This window comes from Tursiops truncatus, chromosome 15, assembly GCF_011762595.2.
Source record: "Tursiops truncatus isolate mTurTru1 chromosome 15, mTurTru1.mat.Y, whole genome shotgun sequence".
Taxonomy (NCBI): Eukaryota; Metazoa; Chordata; class Mammalia; order Artiodactyla; family Delphinidae; genus Tursiops; species Tursiops truncatus.
This window is the reverse complement of record NC_047048.1, coordinates 1,408,049-1,423,220: the sequence shown is the minus strand read 5'-3', so window position 1 is coordinate 1,423,220 and position 15,172 is coordinate 1,408,049. Positions and strand designations below refer to the sequence as shown.

The 15,172-nt window shown below is 60.9% G+C and overlaps 1 protein-coding gene across 10 annotated transcripts in view; it reads left to right on the top strand.

The window, feature by feature from the left end:
- The window catches only part of MAD1L1 (mitotic arrest deficient 1 like 1), a 315,604-nt gene that overhangs the window by 78,008 nt on the left and 222,424 nt on the right, over positions 1–15,172 (top strand). For 9 of the 10 annotated variants that reach the window (XR_004522011.2, XR_004522012.2, XR_004522010.2 and 6 more), the window contains one exon: positions 712–798. The exons of the other annotated variant lie outside the window; for it this stretch is intronic. Coding sequence is in view for 5 of the 9 variants with exons in the window: in XM_033839444.2 (XP_033695335.1) it covers positions 712–798 (87 nt within the window). In the remaining 4 variants the exon portion in view is untranslated. The remainder of the gene's footprint in view (positions 1–711; positions 799–15,172) is intronic. 10 annotated transcript variants of the gene reach the window in all.

Here is a 15,172-nt window from a genome sequence, read left to right as displayed (position 1 = left end):
GGCGATGTTGAGCGTGTTTTCATGTCCCTGTTGGCCACCTGTATGTCAAAGACATTCTTGGTGTACGTTCTCCCGAGCCATGGTGCTGAGCTAGAGGAGGGGGTTCAGATTGAGGCTTCGTGCTGCTGAGAGTGGGTGGCCTTTGAACCAGCCATCCGTGTCTTTGAGTCTCAGTTTCCCCATTTGCAAAATGGAAACAGTAGACAGCAGGGCTGCTCTGAGCATTAACTGAGATCGTTAAGCTGGAGTACTTTTGAAAATTACGAGGCATTGGGCATGTGGGTATCTGTTGTGGTTGTTACATTGCTGCTGTTCTCATACCTGGATTTTGAAGCGGAAGGAGGAAAGGCAACTGGAATGCACTGGGCACCTCCTCTGCTTGCTGCCTGGTAGGTGCTTTTAAAGCTCGCTTCAAATCCTCTGCATGGTGACATTGTTATGTATCGACCCTATTTTTACAGGTGAAGTAAAATCAGGGCTTATAAAAGTAGTGTCCCCAGTGTTACGTGGCTAGCGGCTGGCTGTGTGAGCCCAGGTGGCGGTGAGAGCACAGCTCCACACCCCGCTGCTCCGGGGACGGTGCACAGGCCCTAATCCGCCCCAGGCCTGTGAACCGCCCGTGGCTGGCGTGGCTTTGGGCCGCCTTCTAGTGTCAACCAGTCCCCCTTCAGGGCACAAGCAGCACTGACATGTGTTCTTGATCCCCCCCAGGACCCCAGAGGACTTGTCCAGGTTCATCGTGGAGCTGCAGCAGCGCGAGCTCACCCTCAAGGACAGGAACAGCTCCATCACCAGCAGGTAGGCCTGGCGGCCCATGGTTTTGTGGCGACATGTCCGCTTCGGAACGCGGGGTGCCGGTGAGTGTGCCCCTGGCTGAGGAGTGGCTGTGCTTCGCCATCCCTGCCTCGGCCTGAGCGAGCAGTGAGACTCAGCTGAGGCGGCGGGTGTACTGTCATCTGGACGCTGTGAGATCAGCCCTGGAGCCCTGGGCTGCCTTCCAGGGCGTGGGGTCTGGGAGGAAGACGTGCGCCCCACCAGAAGCATTTGCGTCTTTGTGGAGGCGTGGGCTCTGAGTGGCCCCATGAACGTGTGGAAACCTGGAACCTGGGCTGAAGTGTCTGAGTGTTTGTACGTGTGTGGACTTGTGTCCTCGGGAAGGGTCCCACGTAGCAGCACAGCCGGGCCATTCATGTCCACGCCCGGGCGGGCAGCTCTGACTCCCTCCAGGGCCTGAGGAACTGGTTCCGTACCAGTTCTGCCTCTGACACCTGCTGGTGCCCCAGGAGTCAGTTCAGCTCCGCCACTAACTCCCAGGTCAGCCAGGCCCCACAGGTGAGGGCTCGGTCCCACAAGGCGCGCCTGCCTCGGGGTTCCCAGGCTACCCGCACTTCATCTGACTGCAAATTCAGGGTCCCCCCAGCCCCTCTCTGCCGGTTTGCTAGAAAGCACTTTATTTAGGATTACTGGTTTATTACAAAGGGTGCAGCTGGGATCAGCCGGCTGGGGGCAGAGCTGCCGTGTCCTCTCCAGGTGCGCTGCCCTCCCAGCTCCTCCTCGTGTCCAGTGACTCGAAGCCGCCTTGTTCAGCAGTGTCTATGGAGTTTCCTGCTTGATTAAGTCGTGGCCATTGGTGGTTCACTTGGTCTCTATCTCCGCTCCCCTCCCTGGAGGCGGGGCGGGGGTGGAGCTGAAAGTTCCAACTTCTCTTCCGCTGGTTGGTTCCTCTGGCTTCTCCCCCGCCCTTCCTGCCCAGGGCTCTGGCTGAAGGGGCGTGTTCACAAAAGGCACTCACCTCGTTCAGGAAATTCCAGGGGTTTGTGGAGCTCTGTGCTGCGTAGGGCACCAAACCAAATGCTTGTTCCTCACCGAGCCGCACTTGGACTGTTGCAGGGCTGTCCGCCTCTGTCCCCTGGGGCCCAGGCTGGTTTCTCTCGTGCTTGCAGGGCGGCTGACCAGGTTCTGGGTGTCGCATAAGAGGCAGAAAGAGAGGTCTCCTTCTTGGGTCTCCTTTTTGGAACAAGGAAACCTGTCTGAGGACCCCCGCTGGCGGCAGACTCCCCCCACCCCAGTCACTCTCACTGGCCCAAATGGGGTTGAAAGTGTGCCCCAGACCAGGTATCTGTGGAGGATGGTGTTAAACTAGTCAGTTCCCACGTGATTCACTTGAGGGTGGAAAGCTGAGTGAGGTCAGCCCCTCCAGTGGGTGAAGGGCTTGGGGGCAGGCTGAGAGGACGGTGACCACAGAGGGACCTCGGGTGCCCTGCACTGGCTGGCTAGCTGGTTGGGGGTGGAAGTCAGCCTGCTCTCCGCGAGCATCCTCTGCGGCCTCACCCCCTGTGCAGTTGGCGTTTCAATAATTTATTAATAACCGAAGGAAGGCTTTCTTATTTGGGGGGCTGATGTCTCTTTGAAAATTGGCTTTTAGAAGCATCTGGTTATGTTGGACATAATCACATCAATTTAGCTTAAAAACCTCAAATGAGGACTACCCTCGTGGCGCAGTGGTTGAGAGTCCGCCTGCCAATTCAGGGGACACGGGTTCGAGCCCTGGTCCAGGAAGATCCCACATGCCGTGGAACAACTGAGCCCGTGTGCCGCAGCTGCTGAGCCTGTGCTCTAGAGCCCATGAGCCACAACTACTGAGCCCACATGCCACAACTACTGAGCCCGTGTGCCACAGCTACTGAAGCCCACTCGCCTAGAGCCTGTGCTCCTCAGCAAGAGAAGCCACTGCAACAAGAAGCCTGCACACCGCAACGAAGAGTAGCCCCCGCTCGCCGCAACTAGAGAAATCCTGCATGCAGCAACGAAGACCCAACACAGCCAAAAAAAAAAAGTTAATTAATTAATTTTTTAAAAACTTAAAAAAAAACCTCAAGTGATAAAGACTGCCTTTTGCTTTCAAAGCTACTGTCAGATGAAACAGGCGTTAAAAGTGATTTGAAATTAAAGCGTTTGACATTTTTCCAGGCGATCCTCTTTGTTTTACTTTGAATTTGAAAAAGAATGAACTGTTAGAGGAATGGAAACTTGTCTGCATTTTTCTCCCGCCAAACTGAGAGGTACTTTCTAAAATGACCTGCTTTGAGCAGCAGCAGGAAATCCAGCCTCTCAGCTTCGTGAATGTAGCTCTCGTCCGCAGCTCCGGCAGTGCTTTCGACTGTGGTCACGCATATAGATTCAGCCGTCCCGTCTCTTCTTTGGGGTTGGTTCAGGAGTGGACTGTCGACCGCCGGGAGCAGTCCTTCATGGTGGCTGGTAGGTCTGCGTGACTCCTGCCAACTTGTCCACGTCTCAGGACCCTTGGGCTCCCTCTGAGAGCCGATGCAGCCACCCAGGAGCAACTGAGTCTCGGGCATCCCGAGAAAGAGCTGTGTGCCTCACTCTTCTGCAGGATGGGCCCCGGGAGGTGAGGTGAGGTGTGACAGCGCGGGGCACAGGACCTAGGCACGGCCGCCTGCCCGCCAGGTGGAGTGCTCTCGGTCCCATCCTCATTCAGCAGACCGGTCCTGACCACGCGGCCACCCAAGGGGCGCTTCCGTGTGCTGGCGTCGTGCCCAGTGCGTATGTGCGTCATCCCCTCACCTCAGGGAGGTCCCGCGGGAGACCTCCCTCCTCCCGGTGATGGAATGGATCAGAGAAGCCCGGGAATGTTCTTAAGGCCTCAGCCGATAAGGGGCCGTCGGTTCATGGTAGAGTCCCGTGCAGGCCCTGTGAGGAGGCGGCAGGGAGCTGGGGTCCAGTGCCCTCGAGGCCCTCGCCGAGCAGAACGGGGAGGGGACGTGTGCGCCGCACCGTGCACGCTCGCAGGGGTCTGGGCCGCTGCTGCTCTCACAGCAGCAGGCCGACGTGGCCGTGATGGGGGCGGTCTGCGCGGAGGCCAGGAAACCTCGGGAGGCGGGAACAGCTGGTTTCACTTCCTCACGTCTTTAAAGGCAGTGGGCAGAAATTCAGGTTAGGCGGGAAGAGGCACCTTGGCAAGAGGGTGAAAGCCTGGGGTCTGGCCAGCACGCAGGCAGGCGGGGGTCCAGTCGGAGGGTTCGGAGGGCTGTTTGGGGTGGGGGGCGAGATGGCAGGAGGTGCCGGGCGTTCAGCAGCGCTCAGGAGACCCCAGGTGGCGTGCAGGTGGTGGTGGGGCCAGAGGTCTCGCGGGGTTCTGGTTGGCACCTTGTAAGCGTGTCGTTCAGGGAGAGCTAATAGTTGTGTGCCTCTCTGTTAGCGGGCTGTCCTGGACCGCCAGGCCAGCCTCTCTGTACTTTCCATTTCGTGGCCGACCTCGGACAGCTCCAGGGCGCCACTGGTCACTGAGATGAATGGGTGTGTCAGTGCCTTTGGACAGGAGTTTAATTACAGCCCAGGGCACCTTGCCTTTCTTTTGTGGCCGCCCCAGCACTGGTTTTGGCGCTTGAACGCTGATCCTGTTTCCTTGGAGGTGTGCTGAGGACACGCGAGTATTCAGGGTTTGTGAGCGGCTCTAGGTGTGTCCCTGTCAGTGTTCTCCATGCAGCGCTCCCCTGACACTGCCATGCAGCCGCCTGTGCCCTAACGGGTCCCAAGAGCATCCTGGCGTCTTCGGGACCCAGCACCTCACTCCATAGCCCTGGCGTTTGCAGAGCCAGGGGCGCTGTGGGCCGGGGTGGGTGGGAGGCTGCGTCTCTTTGTGGCTCAGAACCTTGTGGACGACCTCGAAGGGCAGGGGAGCAGGGAAGCTTGTGCGGGGACACGTGGGGCTGTGATGCCTGCATTTCTCTGCCTTGGTGGAGAGTGGGGGATGGAGTGGAGCGGGGGCTCCTGGGGTCCAGTTCTCACCTGTGCACACTGCGTGGTGGAGATGGTGAGAGTGGTGAAGCTGGCTGAGCCTTTGTCGGTACCTGGTTCCATCTCACCTGAATGCTGCGAGATGGTGCTGCTGTCCTCTGTTGCACAGCAGAGTCGAGCCCTGTGTTGAACCGCTAGGAAGCCATAGAAACAGGGTTTGAATCCTGGTCTGTGCGTCCTAGGAGCTCCACACGGTTTATTTGGGGCTGGAGCCCCAGTCCCTGAGAGGTCCCTGAGAGGTACTACATGTGGCTGCAGAGAACCCTTGGTCATGCGTTTCTCTGCTCCGTTGGAGACGTGCGTCATGGGCCGGCTGGTGTGAGCCTCAGGCCGCATCCTTGATGCGGATTTAGAACCTGCTGTAGAAGTGGGCGAGGAGAAGCCGTGCAGACTTCGTGGTTCTGCCTGCCGCGCTCCATGCGCTCCTGCCGAGCCCGGCTCTTCGCGCTGATGATCCCTCTGGACACTCAGCTTCAAAGGCTGCCTGATCACCCCTGAAGCACACCAGCTCTGGGCGGCTCTAATGACTGAAGTGGCTTTCTCTAGTTGCGGCGAGCGGGGGCTACTCTTCGTTGTGGCTCACGAGCTCTAGAGCGCAGGCTCAGCAGTTGTGGCGCTCGGGCTTAGTTGCTCCACAGCATGTGGGATCTTCTTGGACCAGGGCTTGAACCCGTGTCCCCTGCACTGGCAGGCAGATTCTTAACTACTGCGCCACCAGGGAAGCCCTGCAGTTTGTTTTGAAGCTCAGGTCTTTCCTCCTCTGGGCTCTGCATGTCTCAGAAGAGCCCTTGGCCTCAAGCTGTCAGTGTGTGAGGAGCCCTGCAGCGCCTGGAGCCCTGGTCTTGCCTTAGAACTCTGGCCGGTCCTGGACGCCCCTGGGAGCCTCCTGGTGCCTTGGCCTGGGCCACTGACCGGGGAGCCAGCCAGCCCCCTCCACGTGGCGCTGCCCTCCTCATGCTGGGGGCTCTGGGCAGTGTTGGGAGGAGGTGATTGTCGTTTAGTGGAGAGGGCTTGAGAATGAACGGATGGAGTACCATCTGCCTCGGGAGGTGGAGCCCTTGGCTACTGTGTTTTCCTGGCATCTGCCAGGTTGATGGGTTTCTCTGTGCCTCCCAGGGGTGCTTCAGGTCAGCACGACCGTCATGATTCTTAATGTGGCTCTTTTCTCACTTTGTGCAAACCCTTTAGTCTGTCGTTTCGAACCTCGGAATACAATTAGGCCTTGTGACCTTTGTCACCTGTGTGTGTGTGAGTTATGGTAGACTCAAGCTGTCCAGAGGCCAGCCAGGCCAGCGACGGGAGCAGAAGATTCCTGATGACCAGGGCGTGGGCGGGAGAACCTGCTCCCTGTGCATCTGGCTGGATTTCGTGCTGTGTCTGACCCGGGCCGGGGAGGATCTGCAAGCTCTCGCCGGTCTAAACGCAGGCTGCCTGCGGTCCAGTCTTGCCCCACCATGGAGTAGCTCTGTGTCGCCGTGTCCCCACCTTCTCTGCCTCACCTGTGAAGGTGATGGTGATAGGTCGTAGGATTGCCGTGCGAGTCGCCACAGAACCTCGGTAAAGCGCTGGGAGTGTGCCTGGTGCAGTGAGCCAGTGTGGGCTGGGGTTATGGCCATGGCTGTCACTGTCCTCTTGTTTGAGGTGCCTGGGAATGTGTGACTTCCGGCGTAGCGCAGGGCAGGGCAGTGGGGAGCTTTCCGGCGGGCTCATTAGGAATGAGAAGGTGTGTCTTTTGGGGCGGGGGGCGGCAGAGAAGATGGGGAGGGGTTGAAGGTGTGGGCACACCTGAAAGATGGGGGTGCGGGGTTTGCTGTGGATCACACGTGGCAGGTAAGACAAAAAGACAAGAGTGAGGTCTTTGGTGAGAGCGTGTGAATGATGGATTTGCCTCTTATGTTGCTGGAGAACTTAGCAGAAGAGCAGGTGAAGGCAGAGGGAACCGGGAGTTCAGTTTTGGACGCGTGGTGGTGGCAGTAAGAGGCCTGGTCGACAAGCACCTGAAGGTTGGAGAGGGTGGTTGGCCGTGGAGGCTGCGGTTGGCTTGGCCATCTAGACTAGGGGCGTGAGTGTGGATGCGACTCCGCCCATGGCCTACAGCCGGCCAGGCAGGCGGGAGCACCACAGAGCAGCGCTGAAGTCCTCCTCCACCTGGACCGAGGGATAGTGGGGCAGCTGGGTGAGAGCTGGCTCAGGCCCACTGGCGTCCTCGCCTGCGGCGCTCCTCGCTCAGGCATCCGTGCGTAGCCTGGCCCTCCCTCCTGGGGTTGTGCTTGGGCAGTTCCTGGTGACTGTGCCGCAAGTGGCACTGTGCACGCCTGCCCTCACCACGCTCCGTGCGTGCCCTGTCCCCCACTGCCGTGCAAGCTCCCTGGACCCAGAGGAGGGCCTGGCCCAGCGTGCGCTTGTTGAGCGAGTGAACGAACGAACGGCTCAGTTGATTGTGCACAGTAACGTGACAGGCAGACGGAGTGAGGCCTGCGGCCTGGCTGCCTGTGCTGTGCCCGTCCTGGGGCACCAGCCTGGAAGTCAGGCGGGCAGAAGCCCAGGTCGGGCTGTGCACGGGCTGGCCAGCCTCTGACCCTGTCCTCTGCTGGGCGGGCTGGGCGCCATCGTGGGGGCCAGGCTTTGCCTCGTTCCTCTGTGCTCCCTCCATCTTGCATGGTGCCCCAGCTCCGTGGGCTTCCACGGGTTCAGTGATCACCCAGTGGCCTTGACTGGGAGGCAGGGACCCTAGGGAAGTCTGCACCACGTTGCTGACCGCGGGCCACAGCCAGTCTGTCTCAGCTTCTTGCCAGGGTGACTCGTGTGTGCCCTATAGGGACCTTCCCAGGCCCCCTTGACCCTTTATCCCGCTGGAGGGTGCTGAGCCTGGCAGGGAGAGCACGGGAGCCGCAGAGAAGCAGTTGTGGAGGATGGTCTGCTCCCGTCCCAGGCAGGGGCGGTTTGAGCGAGTGCCAGCCGTCCCCCACCTGGTCTCACGCTTGCCTTGGCCTGGTTACTGTCCTCGCAGCAGTGGCCCCAGGGGTTTTCAGTGATGAAGACCAGGGCCTCGCCTGCCCGTTCAGCTCTTGGTGCCACTCGACGTAAATGGGCTTCGGCAGGAGGTGTGGAACCAGCCTGTGTCTCAGGCTCGTCTCCACACGTTCCTCCGTGGTGGTCGTGCGGCGCGCAGCTTCCAAGGACGCCGTGGGGCATGCCGGCCACGAGCTCGATGGTTCTAGACCAGGAAGCCCCTTCTTCAGGCCAGGCTGAGCTCCCACAGCTGGTGCTGGTCACACGGCTCACATGGCATGTGGCCACGGGGAGGAGCGCCGAGACGTGTGTGTGTGTGTGTGTGTGTCTCCGGGGTGGGGGATGGAGTGGCTCCTGGCAGACACACACAGCCCCGGACTGTCGGGCTCTGACTTGTAGCTTCATCCCTGCACCTTCCTTCCGACTACTGGCTGTGAGATCTTGAGGAAGCTCCAACTTTATGGAGCCCTCGTTTTCTCTCCTGCGAATCGGTCATGATGACATTTATTCACGTGCTGACCGTCTCCCAGGGCCCTTTTAGGGTCTCTGAGAGTTGGCGCTGGGCTGCTTTCCGTGGCTGGCTGCTTCAGTGCAGAGGCCAGAGCACAGCCATCTAGGGCGGCCTAGCCGTCTGTCCGGGGTGGACAGCGCCATCCAGCAGGACTCTCTGCTGTTGGGGGCAGTGGCCGCTGGCCACACGCAGCGGTTGAGCACTTGGAATGTGGCTGGTGTGACCGAAGCATGTGTTTAAGTCACCACGTGTGGAGAGGCTGTCCTGCCTGTCCCCGTGCTGTCAGCTGTCCTTTCCTCCTGGTCTTGCCTCGCTCTTCACAGCACTAACCTGACACATTCGTGTGTCGATCGGTGGGTTAACGTTTCTTGTGTGCTTCTCCCTCTTGGAATGTAAACTCCATGAGAGTACAGTGACTTCGGGGGTGTGCTGCTAGAATCGAGGCCTAGCAGTTGTTTGTTGAGTGAATAGTAAACGTCTTCTGCTCTCTCCCCTGTTAAGACACGCTGTTGAGTCCTGGTGGAGTGGGAGGGGGACATGTGCCGGCTCTTTGGGTGCCTGTGTCCCTGCCCTGGCCCAGCCAGGATCGGGTGCTGACCCTGGAGCATGGCTGGTGCTTCCGTTTGTCTCTGTCCAGTTGTCCATCAGTCCCGCCCTCCCTTGCTCTGGTGAATCAGGTGTGGCAGCAGCTGGAGTGGAAGAGCTGGCACGCCCAGCTGCCTGCTGGCTGGCCTGGCACCGGCCCCCTGGGTCCCAGCCCCTGCCCCGGCCGCAGTGCCCGCCAGCTCTCCCCGTCGTCCCCTCGGCCTCGCTGTGTGGCAGACTGATGGCTTAAAACCCACTGGCGAGTGAACGCGGCTCCTCTGCTTTGTACCTAAGCGATGGGTTATCTGGCACCTGGGAAGGTACTTTGTGCCCCAGGTTTGTGCCTGGTGCCCGAGTGGGGCTGGCCAGTTTCCCTAGTGGCCGCGGCGCTCGTCAGTGTCATTGAGATCATGTCTGTAAAAAGCGCTGGCCGCTTCACGGCGTTACGTGAACCTCAGTGGAGTGAGTGCCTGCCATGTGGTGCGTGCGTGCGTGTGTGTACACACGTACACAAACACGTGTACATGCTCACATGTACTCACACACGAGTACGGAAGCACTGAGAAAATATAAGGCTGTTTGTTCCCCGGGAGAGATCTTTTCTTACTTCCTGGCTACCTAGTAGACCAGGGAACGTTTCTTAGAGAAAGTAGCTCTTGTATTAGATCCGGCCGGAATTGTGGAAAACAGCAAAACCCCAGAAGAGAGCATCCGGGGTGACCCAGAGCTGGGGCATCTGCAAGAGGGCAGCTGCTGGCGTCTCCTGGTGCTTGCCTCAGACCTCGGCCGCCGTCCCCTCCAGCTGCCGGCCCTCAGTCTGCGGTCGGGCCGGTCCGCCCTGTGGTGGACGCGGATGAAGGGCTCCCGGCCCGGCTCCCAGGGCGCGTCCCGGGGACACCAGCTGGGAGAAGCTGCCCCTGTCCCCGGCGCCCCTCCTAGTCCCACCCGGGCCGAGCGGCACCGGCTCTCAGCAGCCTGTCTGGACCGTGGCGGGTGTGTCTGCTGGGTGCCCGGGCCAGGCTGACGACCGAGGAGGCAGGACACGCGTCTGCCCGCGACACTGGCCTCCGCGGGGGCCGGGCGCCTGTGAAGGCTTCATTTCCCTTCTCTCCAAAGTGGGGTCGGCACGGTGTCTGCTTCCCTGGGTGGTGGTTGCTGTGCACACGCGGCTCGTGGCAGGAAGCCATCATCTCTGTCACTACTGAGCCGGTTCCCCCTTCTGTGGGACAGGCCGCCACAGGAGGGCTCGCCACCCCACGTCTGGTGTCTGGTGCACGCGCGCTGACACGGACCTCTCAGGAAGTCAGGGTGCTCCCTTCCCTCCCTGGTGGCGTGGGAAGAGCTGCGACCGACGCCCCAGAGCTGTGTCTCTTAAGGGACGTTAGGGGCCAGCCTTGCCGCATGGGGCCTGCTTGGGGTGTTGGGGCCGAGCACGCTCACCTGTGCCCTCTCGCCGTCTGGGGCGCCGCAGTGTGGGCACAGCCTCTGGGCTCTGCCCAAGTCTGCCAGTCACGTTAGTTCTCGGACCTCCCTGCTTGCTTGGGGCTCCTGGCAGGAAAAGGAGAAGCCAGCAGTTGCTGTGAGCATGCGGCTGAGTGCAGGGGACCCCCGGCCTCCTCGCCGGGCGGAGGGCACAGCACCTGCTTGCAGTGCCCATGTTTGGACGTGGGGTGGTGCTTGCAGCCCTCAGAGCCACTCCCTGCGGCTCTCTCCTCAGCCCCTCCTCCGTGGCCTCCCCAGAGGGAGTGCTGTTACCAGGCTTCTCAATTGTGTGGCCAATTAGAAAGGGTGGGGAGAGCAGTGACCGAAAGCACTGGGGATGAATGGACCTCTTCCGCAGACGCCTCCCTGGGAATTGGGTTCTGCGTTCCTCTCCTTGAGTGGCGGTTCCTGGGTCTTCCAGTTGCTTCCCCATCAGTGTGGGTGAGAGCCTCGGGGCAGGGACGTGGAGGCCGGGCGCCCCTGCTGCACCTCTGAGGGTGGGTGCAGACCTTCAGGGCTGACGGCCGCCCCAGCTTGGCCCTGAGCCTGTTGGAGTTGCTTCACTTTCCAGACCGTGGCTGCCTGGCCTCTGTACCTGAGAGCAAGCCCCCTCCCGCTAAGGGAGAATCTGGTCCATGCTGGGTCCAGAGGGAAGTCTGGTCTCGCTGGCAAACACTGTGGGGTTCCCGGCTGTGCCAGCCCGGCGTGGGATCACCACCTAGCAGTGCCCTTGGCCTCGCCCAGGCTTGTGTGAGGATGAGCCAGGAGCTGTACGTGGAAGCCCATGGCTGCAGCTGGTACTTGGGGGACTTAACTGCCTAGAGGGCTTCCCTGGTGGGCTCTGTGCTGTGTGACTCCTGTGGGGTCGCCGCTCGGCAGTCTGTCCGCCCAGCTCTTCTCCAGCTCAGTGAGTGTAAAGAGCGCCCGTCGGGCTTTCACCGCAGGCTCGGGCTCGGCGGGTTGGAATGGGGACCATGCTCCGTATTTCCTGTACTTCCTGCTGGCGCCCCAGCGCTGCCGATGCTGCTGGCCCAAGGACCACACTGAGCGGCAGCAGCTCGTCTTCCTTGGTTTCCTGTTCCGTCGTGTGGAGAGAGGCCTGCTCACTCCTTTGCCGTCAGTACCTTGCGGGAAGGTCCTTAAAGCACCGTGAGCTCCCTGGAGGGAGGGTGGAGGGATTTTCTATAGGAAGATGGCCTTTGTTCTGTTAGGGGTCATCAGTCTCTTGCTCTTGTCACCCTCACTTCCGGTGGACACACACAGGTGTGCTGCCTCCTGGAGGGGCGTGTGTGTGTCCCACACAGGCCCTGCCATCACCAGCTGAGGACTTTGGCCGACCTCTGGGCCCTCCGTTCCACACGCAGACCCGAAGGTTCCGAGCCTCCTGATGGGCCTGCTGGTGAGTTTGTGCCCAGCTTGACCTGTAGCCGAGTCCCCAGCCTCTGACCCTGGAGGTTACCCTGCGCTCGTGTCCCAGAGACGACTCTGTCCTCGCGGGGCTCTCCAGCCCTGCTTGGGTGAGGGAGGACTCGGCTCTCACTCTGGTGCCCCTTCACGCCCATCTGTACAGCAGGCAGTGTAGACGCCGTGCTGGTGGAACGTGTGCAGTCTGACGTTGCACTGGCAAAGACACCCGGTTTGGTCCTGGTGGCTCCGGAGGGGAGAGCAGCGGAGCAAGGTGGCTGGGAGGTGGGGGGGGCAGAGTGTGGGTCCGCAGCGGCTCTCCTGGGCCAAGGCCGCCCCCCGCCCCCTTTGCCCAGGAGAGCCCCGGGCGCTGCCCTGTCTGCTGAGCAGGGGCCGGGGCTCCCATCCTGCCGCCGCAGCCAGCTTGTGTTGTCTCCTCTCAGCAAGACGAGACGCCATTAATATTTCACACCCAGACTGTTTTCTTGCATGCTTTGCATTTCCATATTTAAAATGCCATTTACATATTCATGGGCCTTTTAAATAAGTTTTTATTGTTAAGGCATGTGGAAGTGGATAAAATGTGAAACTCCCCCTTTTATTCAAGCACTGGAAAAAATGTTCATCCCCAGAATGACATCGATTTCTGAGTGGTTAGCTCGGTAGCAGTGGCTGCAGGAAGATTACCGCGGGAGGCTGCGTGTCCGGCTCCATCTAGCCCTCCCCGCAGCGTGCAGACACCGGGCTGGGCAGGCCTGTGGCCCTTTCGCGCTTGTGGGTTTCTCCTGGTTTGGACCACGCCTTCCACCTGAGCTCCGACGATGTCATCTGTTTCCCTTTGGTGGTAGAATGCTTGGTTAGGACGTGGCCGACCCTCTCTCCGAGGCGCACCAGGCAGCCTCTGGTGGGTGAATCCAGGCACTTCCGAGAGTGCACCGCACTCTCCCACTTCCCTCCTCCTCATTTCTAGCGTCAGAAGTGCCCTGTCCCTGACTCCAGCTTTGGCCTTGTATTGGAGGCAGCTTGGTACAGGGAAAGAGCCCAGCCCCCAGTGAGATGGCGGCTGTTCCTGGCTCTGCTGCCACCAGGCGTGGGGCTTGGACAGAGCCGGCCAGCCTGTCCGCGCCGCAGTCCCCGTCTGTGGGAGGGGCAGCAGCACCTGCCCTCCTCTCCGCGCAGGGTCAGTACCACGGTCACTGAGGGTGTGCGAGGTGCTGGCCTGGGGCTGGTCGGAGAGCTCCTGGTCTTCCTGTTTCTTTGTGTCTGGGCACCAGCGAGTTTGGCCAAGCCTTTGCTTCCATGGTGTGTGGGTGGCAGGGAGCCGGTGGGAGAACCTGAGGACTGACCAGAACAGGAGGCCCTGGAGGGGCATCTGCGGGCTGCCTGCCAGCCTTGGGGTCTGGGGTGGGTCTGACCTTAAGTCAAGCATAGCTCCTGGAAGCGGCCAGGTGCTTCAGGGCCGTGGAGGGCTTTTGGCCCCTCAGAGGTGTAGCCGTGATGGCCTGCTGTGTGGCTTGGTGTGTTGCAGAGATGGAGGGCTTTTCGGAGTCCAAATAATGGAGACCCAGGGAGACTGCGGCTTGTTCAGACCCAGACTACAGAACTCTTGACCTTAACATGAAATTTTATTGTCTCAGAGAGGCCTTTCTAAGTGGTAAACAAAGTCAAAATCAAATGTCATAGTCTGGTTTTTAAAAGGTCTTTAAATATGTCTGTGAACTTCCGACCATGAGATCTAAGCCACCAGGCCACATCCCACCCTCACAAATCCTGGGCACTGCCCGCACCGCTTTGCTTTCTTGGAGATGGGCTGAGTGAAGGTGTGCCGGTGAGGTCTCCGATGGCAGCCCTCGGGGGTAAGTCGCTTTTCCTGTTGTCTGAAGAGGGTGTCAGGTACCGTCGGCTTTTGTCAGCGTGGCCAAGTGGAGGGTTGGCCTCCAGGTACCAGGACGTCGCGGACAGCAGTGTCAGGGGTGTGGCTCCCCAGCTGCAGGTGTTGCATGTCTCCACGCAGAGACCCTCAGGCGGGCACATACTGGAACACCCTGGGTGGATTTCTTGTGGCTGATGGGGGCTCTCAGGATGTATCTTTTGCTCCTGCCCAGCCTCTGGTGGTGTTTGAATGACAGCTTCTCCCAGCACGTTTGTTTTTTCCCCACACACTCAGGGCTCTGGGCCGTCGCCAGTGGCTGGTTCCAGAGACCAGAGACAGGCCCAGAGCTGGGGGACCAGGTTACACTCCCAAGACCACGGACCGTAGGGGCCAGGGGACATTGGCCCCATTGGCTGAAGGCAGAGGGGACCTCTGGGCACACCTTCCTTGGCGAGCCTCGGACCGCAGACCTGGGAACGCGGAGGAGGAAGGGCTGCCCTGTGTGCAGCGCTGGGGGGGCTTTGGGGCTGTGATTGCAGTGGAGTGAGGTGACGGGCCTCAGCTCAGATCTGGCCGTGCTCCTCACTCAGGCTCGCCCAGCGGGCAGGCGGCTCTGGGCGGTGCATTACGGCTGCTGCGCGGGCTGCTGTCCAGGGCGCAGGGGTGAGCAGCCTCCTGTCCGCTCGGTCTCCATCACCTCCTCCCGCCCCGCCCCGCCCCGCCCCGCCCCTTGCTGGCCCATCCGCCAGTGGGAGGAGGGCCTAGCTATCTGTCTGTCTGTCCGGGGCTGGGCTTTGCAGCCTGTTGCTGAACGTGGGCCCCAGGTGTTCAGCAACAGGCTGTGGACCCGGGTGCGTCCACATCTTCAGCTTCTCGGCACCTTGGCTGCTTTCCCATTTGGAAAGCCGGGGGATGGTCCCTGCTGCACCGGGTCCTTGGGGCGCCGGAGCTGGTGGAGCTCCCGGCATCTCCAGGCGCCCAGGGGTAGCAGCCGTTGTCGTCTGAGGAGCATCTGTGGTCTCCGGGTCCCCACGTTGCCTCTCAGCCTGCTTCCTTGTCTGCAGCGAAGGGCGGACTCACTTTTCCTTGGGCATCTTAGGAGGTCGGGCGGGCGCAGCCCCGCGTGGAGTTGGTGCCGCCCGGGCCGCGGGGCGGGAGGAGGCCGTCGGCCGGTCCTCTGGGTGGCCTCCCCCGGCCTGACCCTTCCTCAGCGCGGCCGAGCCGTGGCTGGAGCACCACCTTGCAGGGGCGGTTTCCTTCCGTTGTGTCAGTGGGATCTCTCTCTGGCTGGGGGCCCTGCATCAGGCTGAGTGGGTGCCGAGTGTGTGCCCGTGAGCCCCAGCTGGAGCCGGGCTGACGGGACGGAGGGCAGGACGGCCTAGTGACGGGTGTGTGGAGGGAGAGCTTCCCTCGGCGGTGGGTGACCTGCGCCCGGCCCCTCTTCTCTTCTCGGAGCCTGTGTGGAGGCAGCCCACGCTCTCCCACTC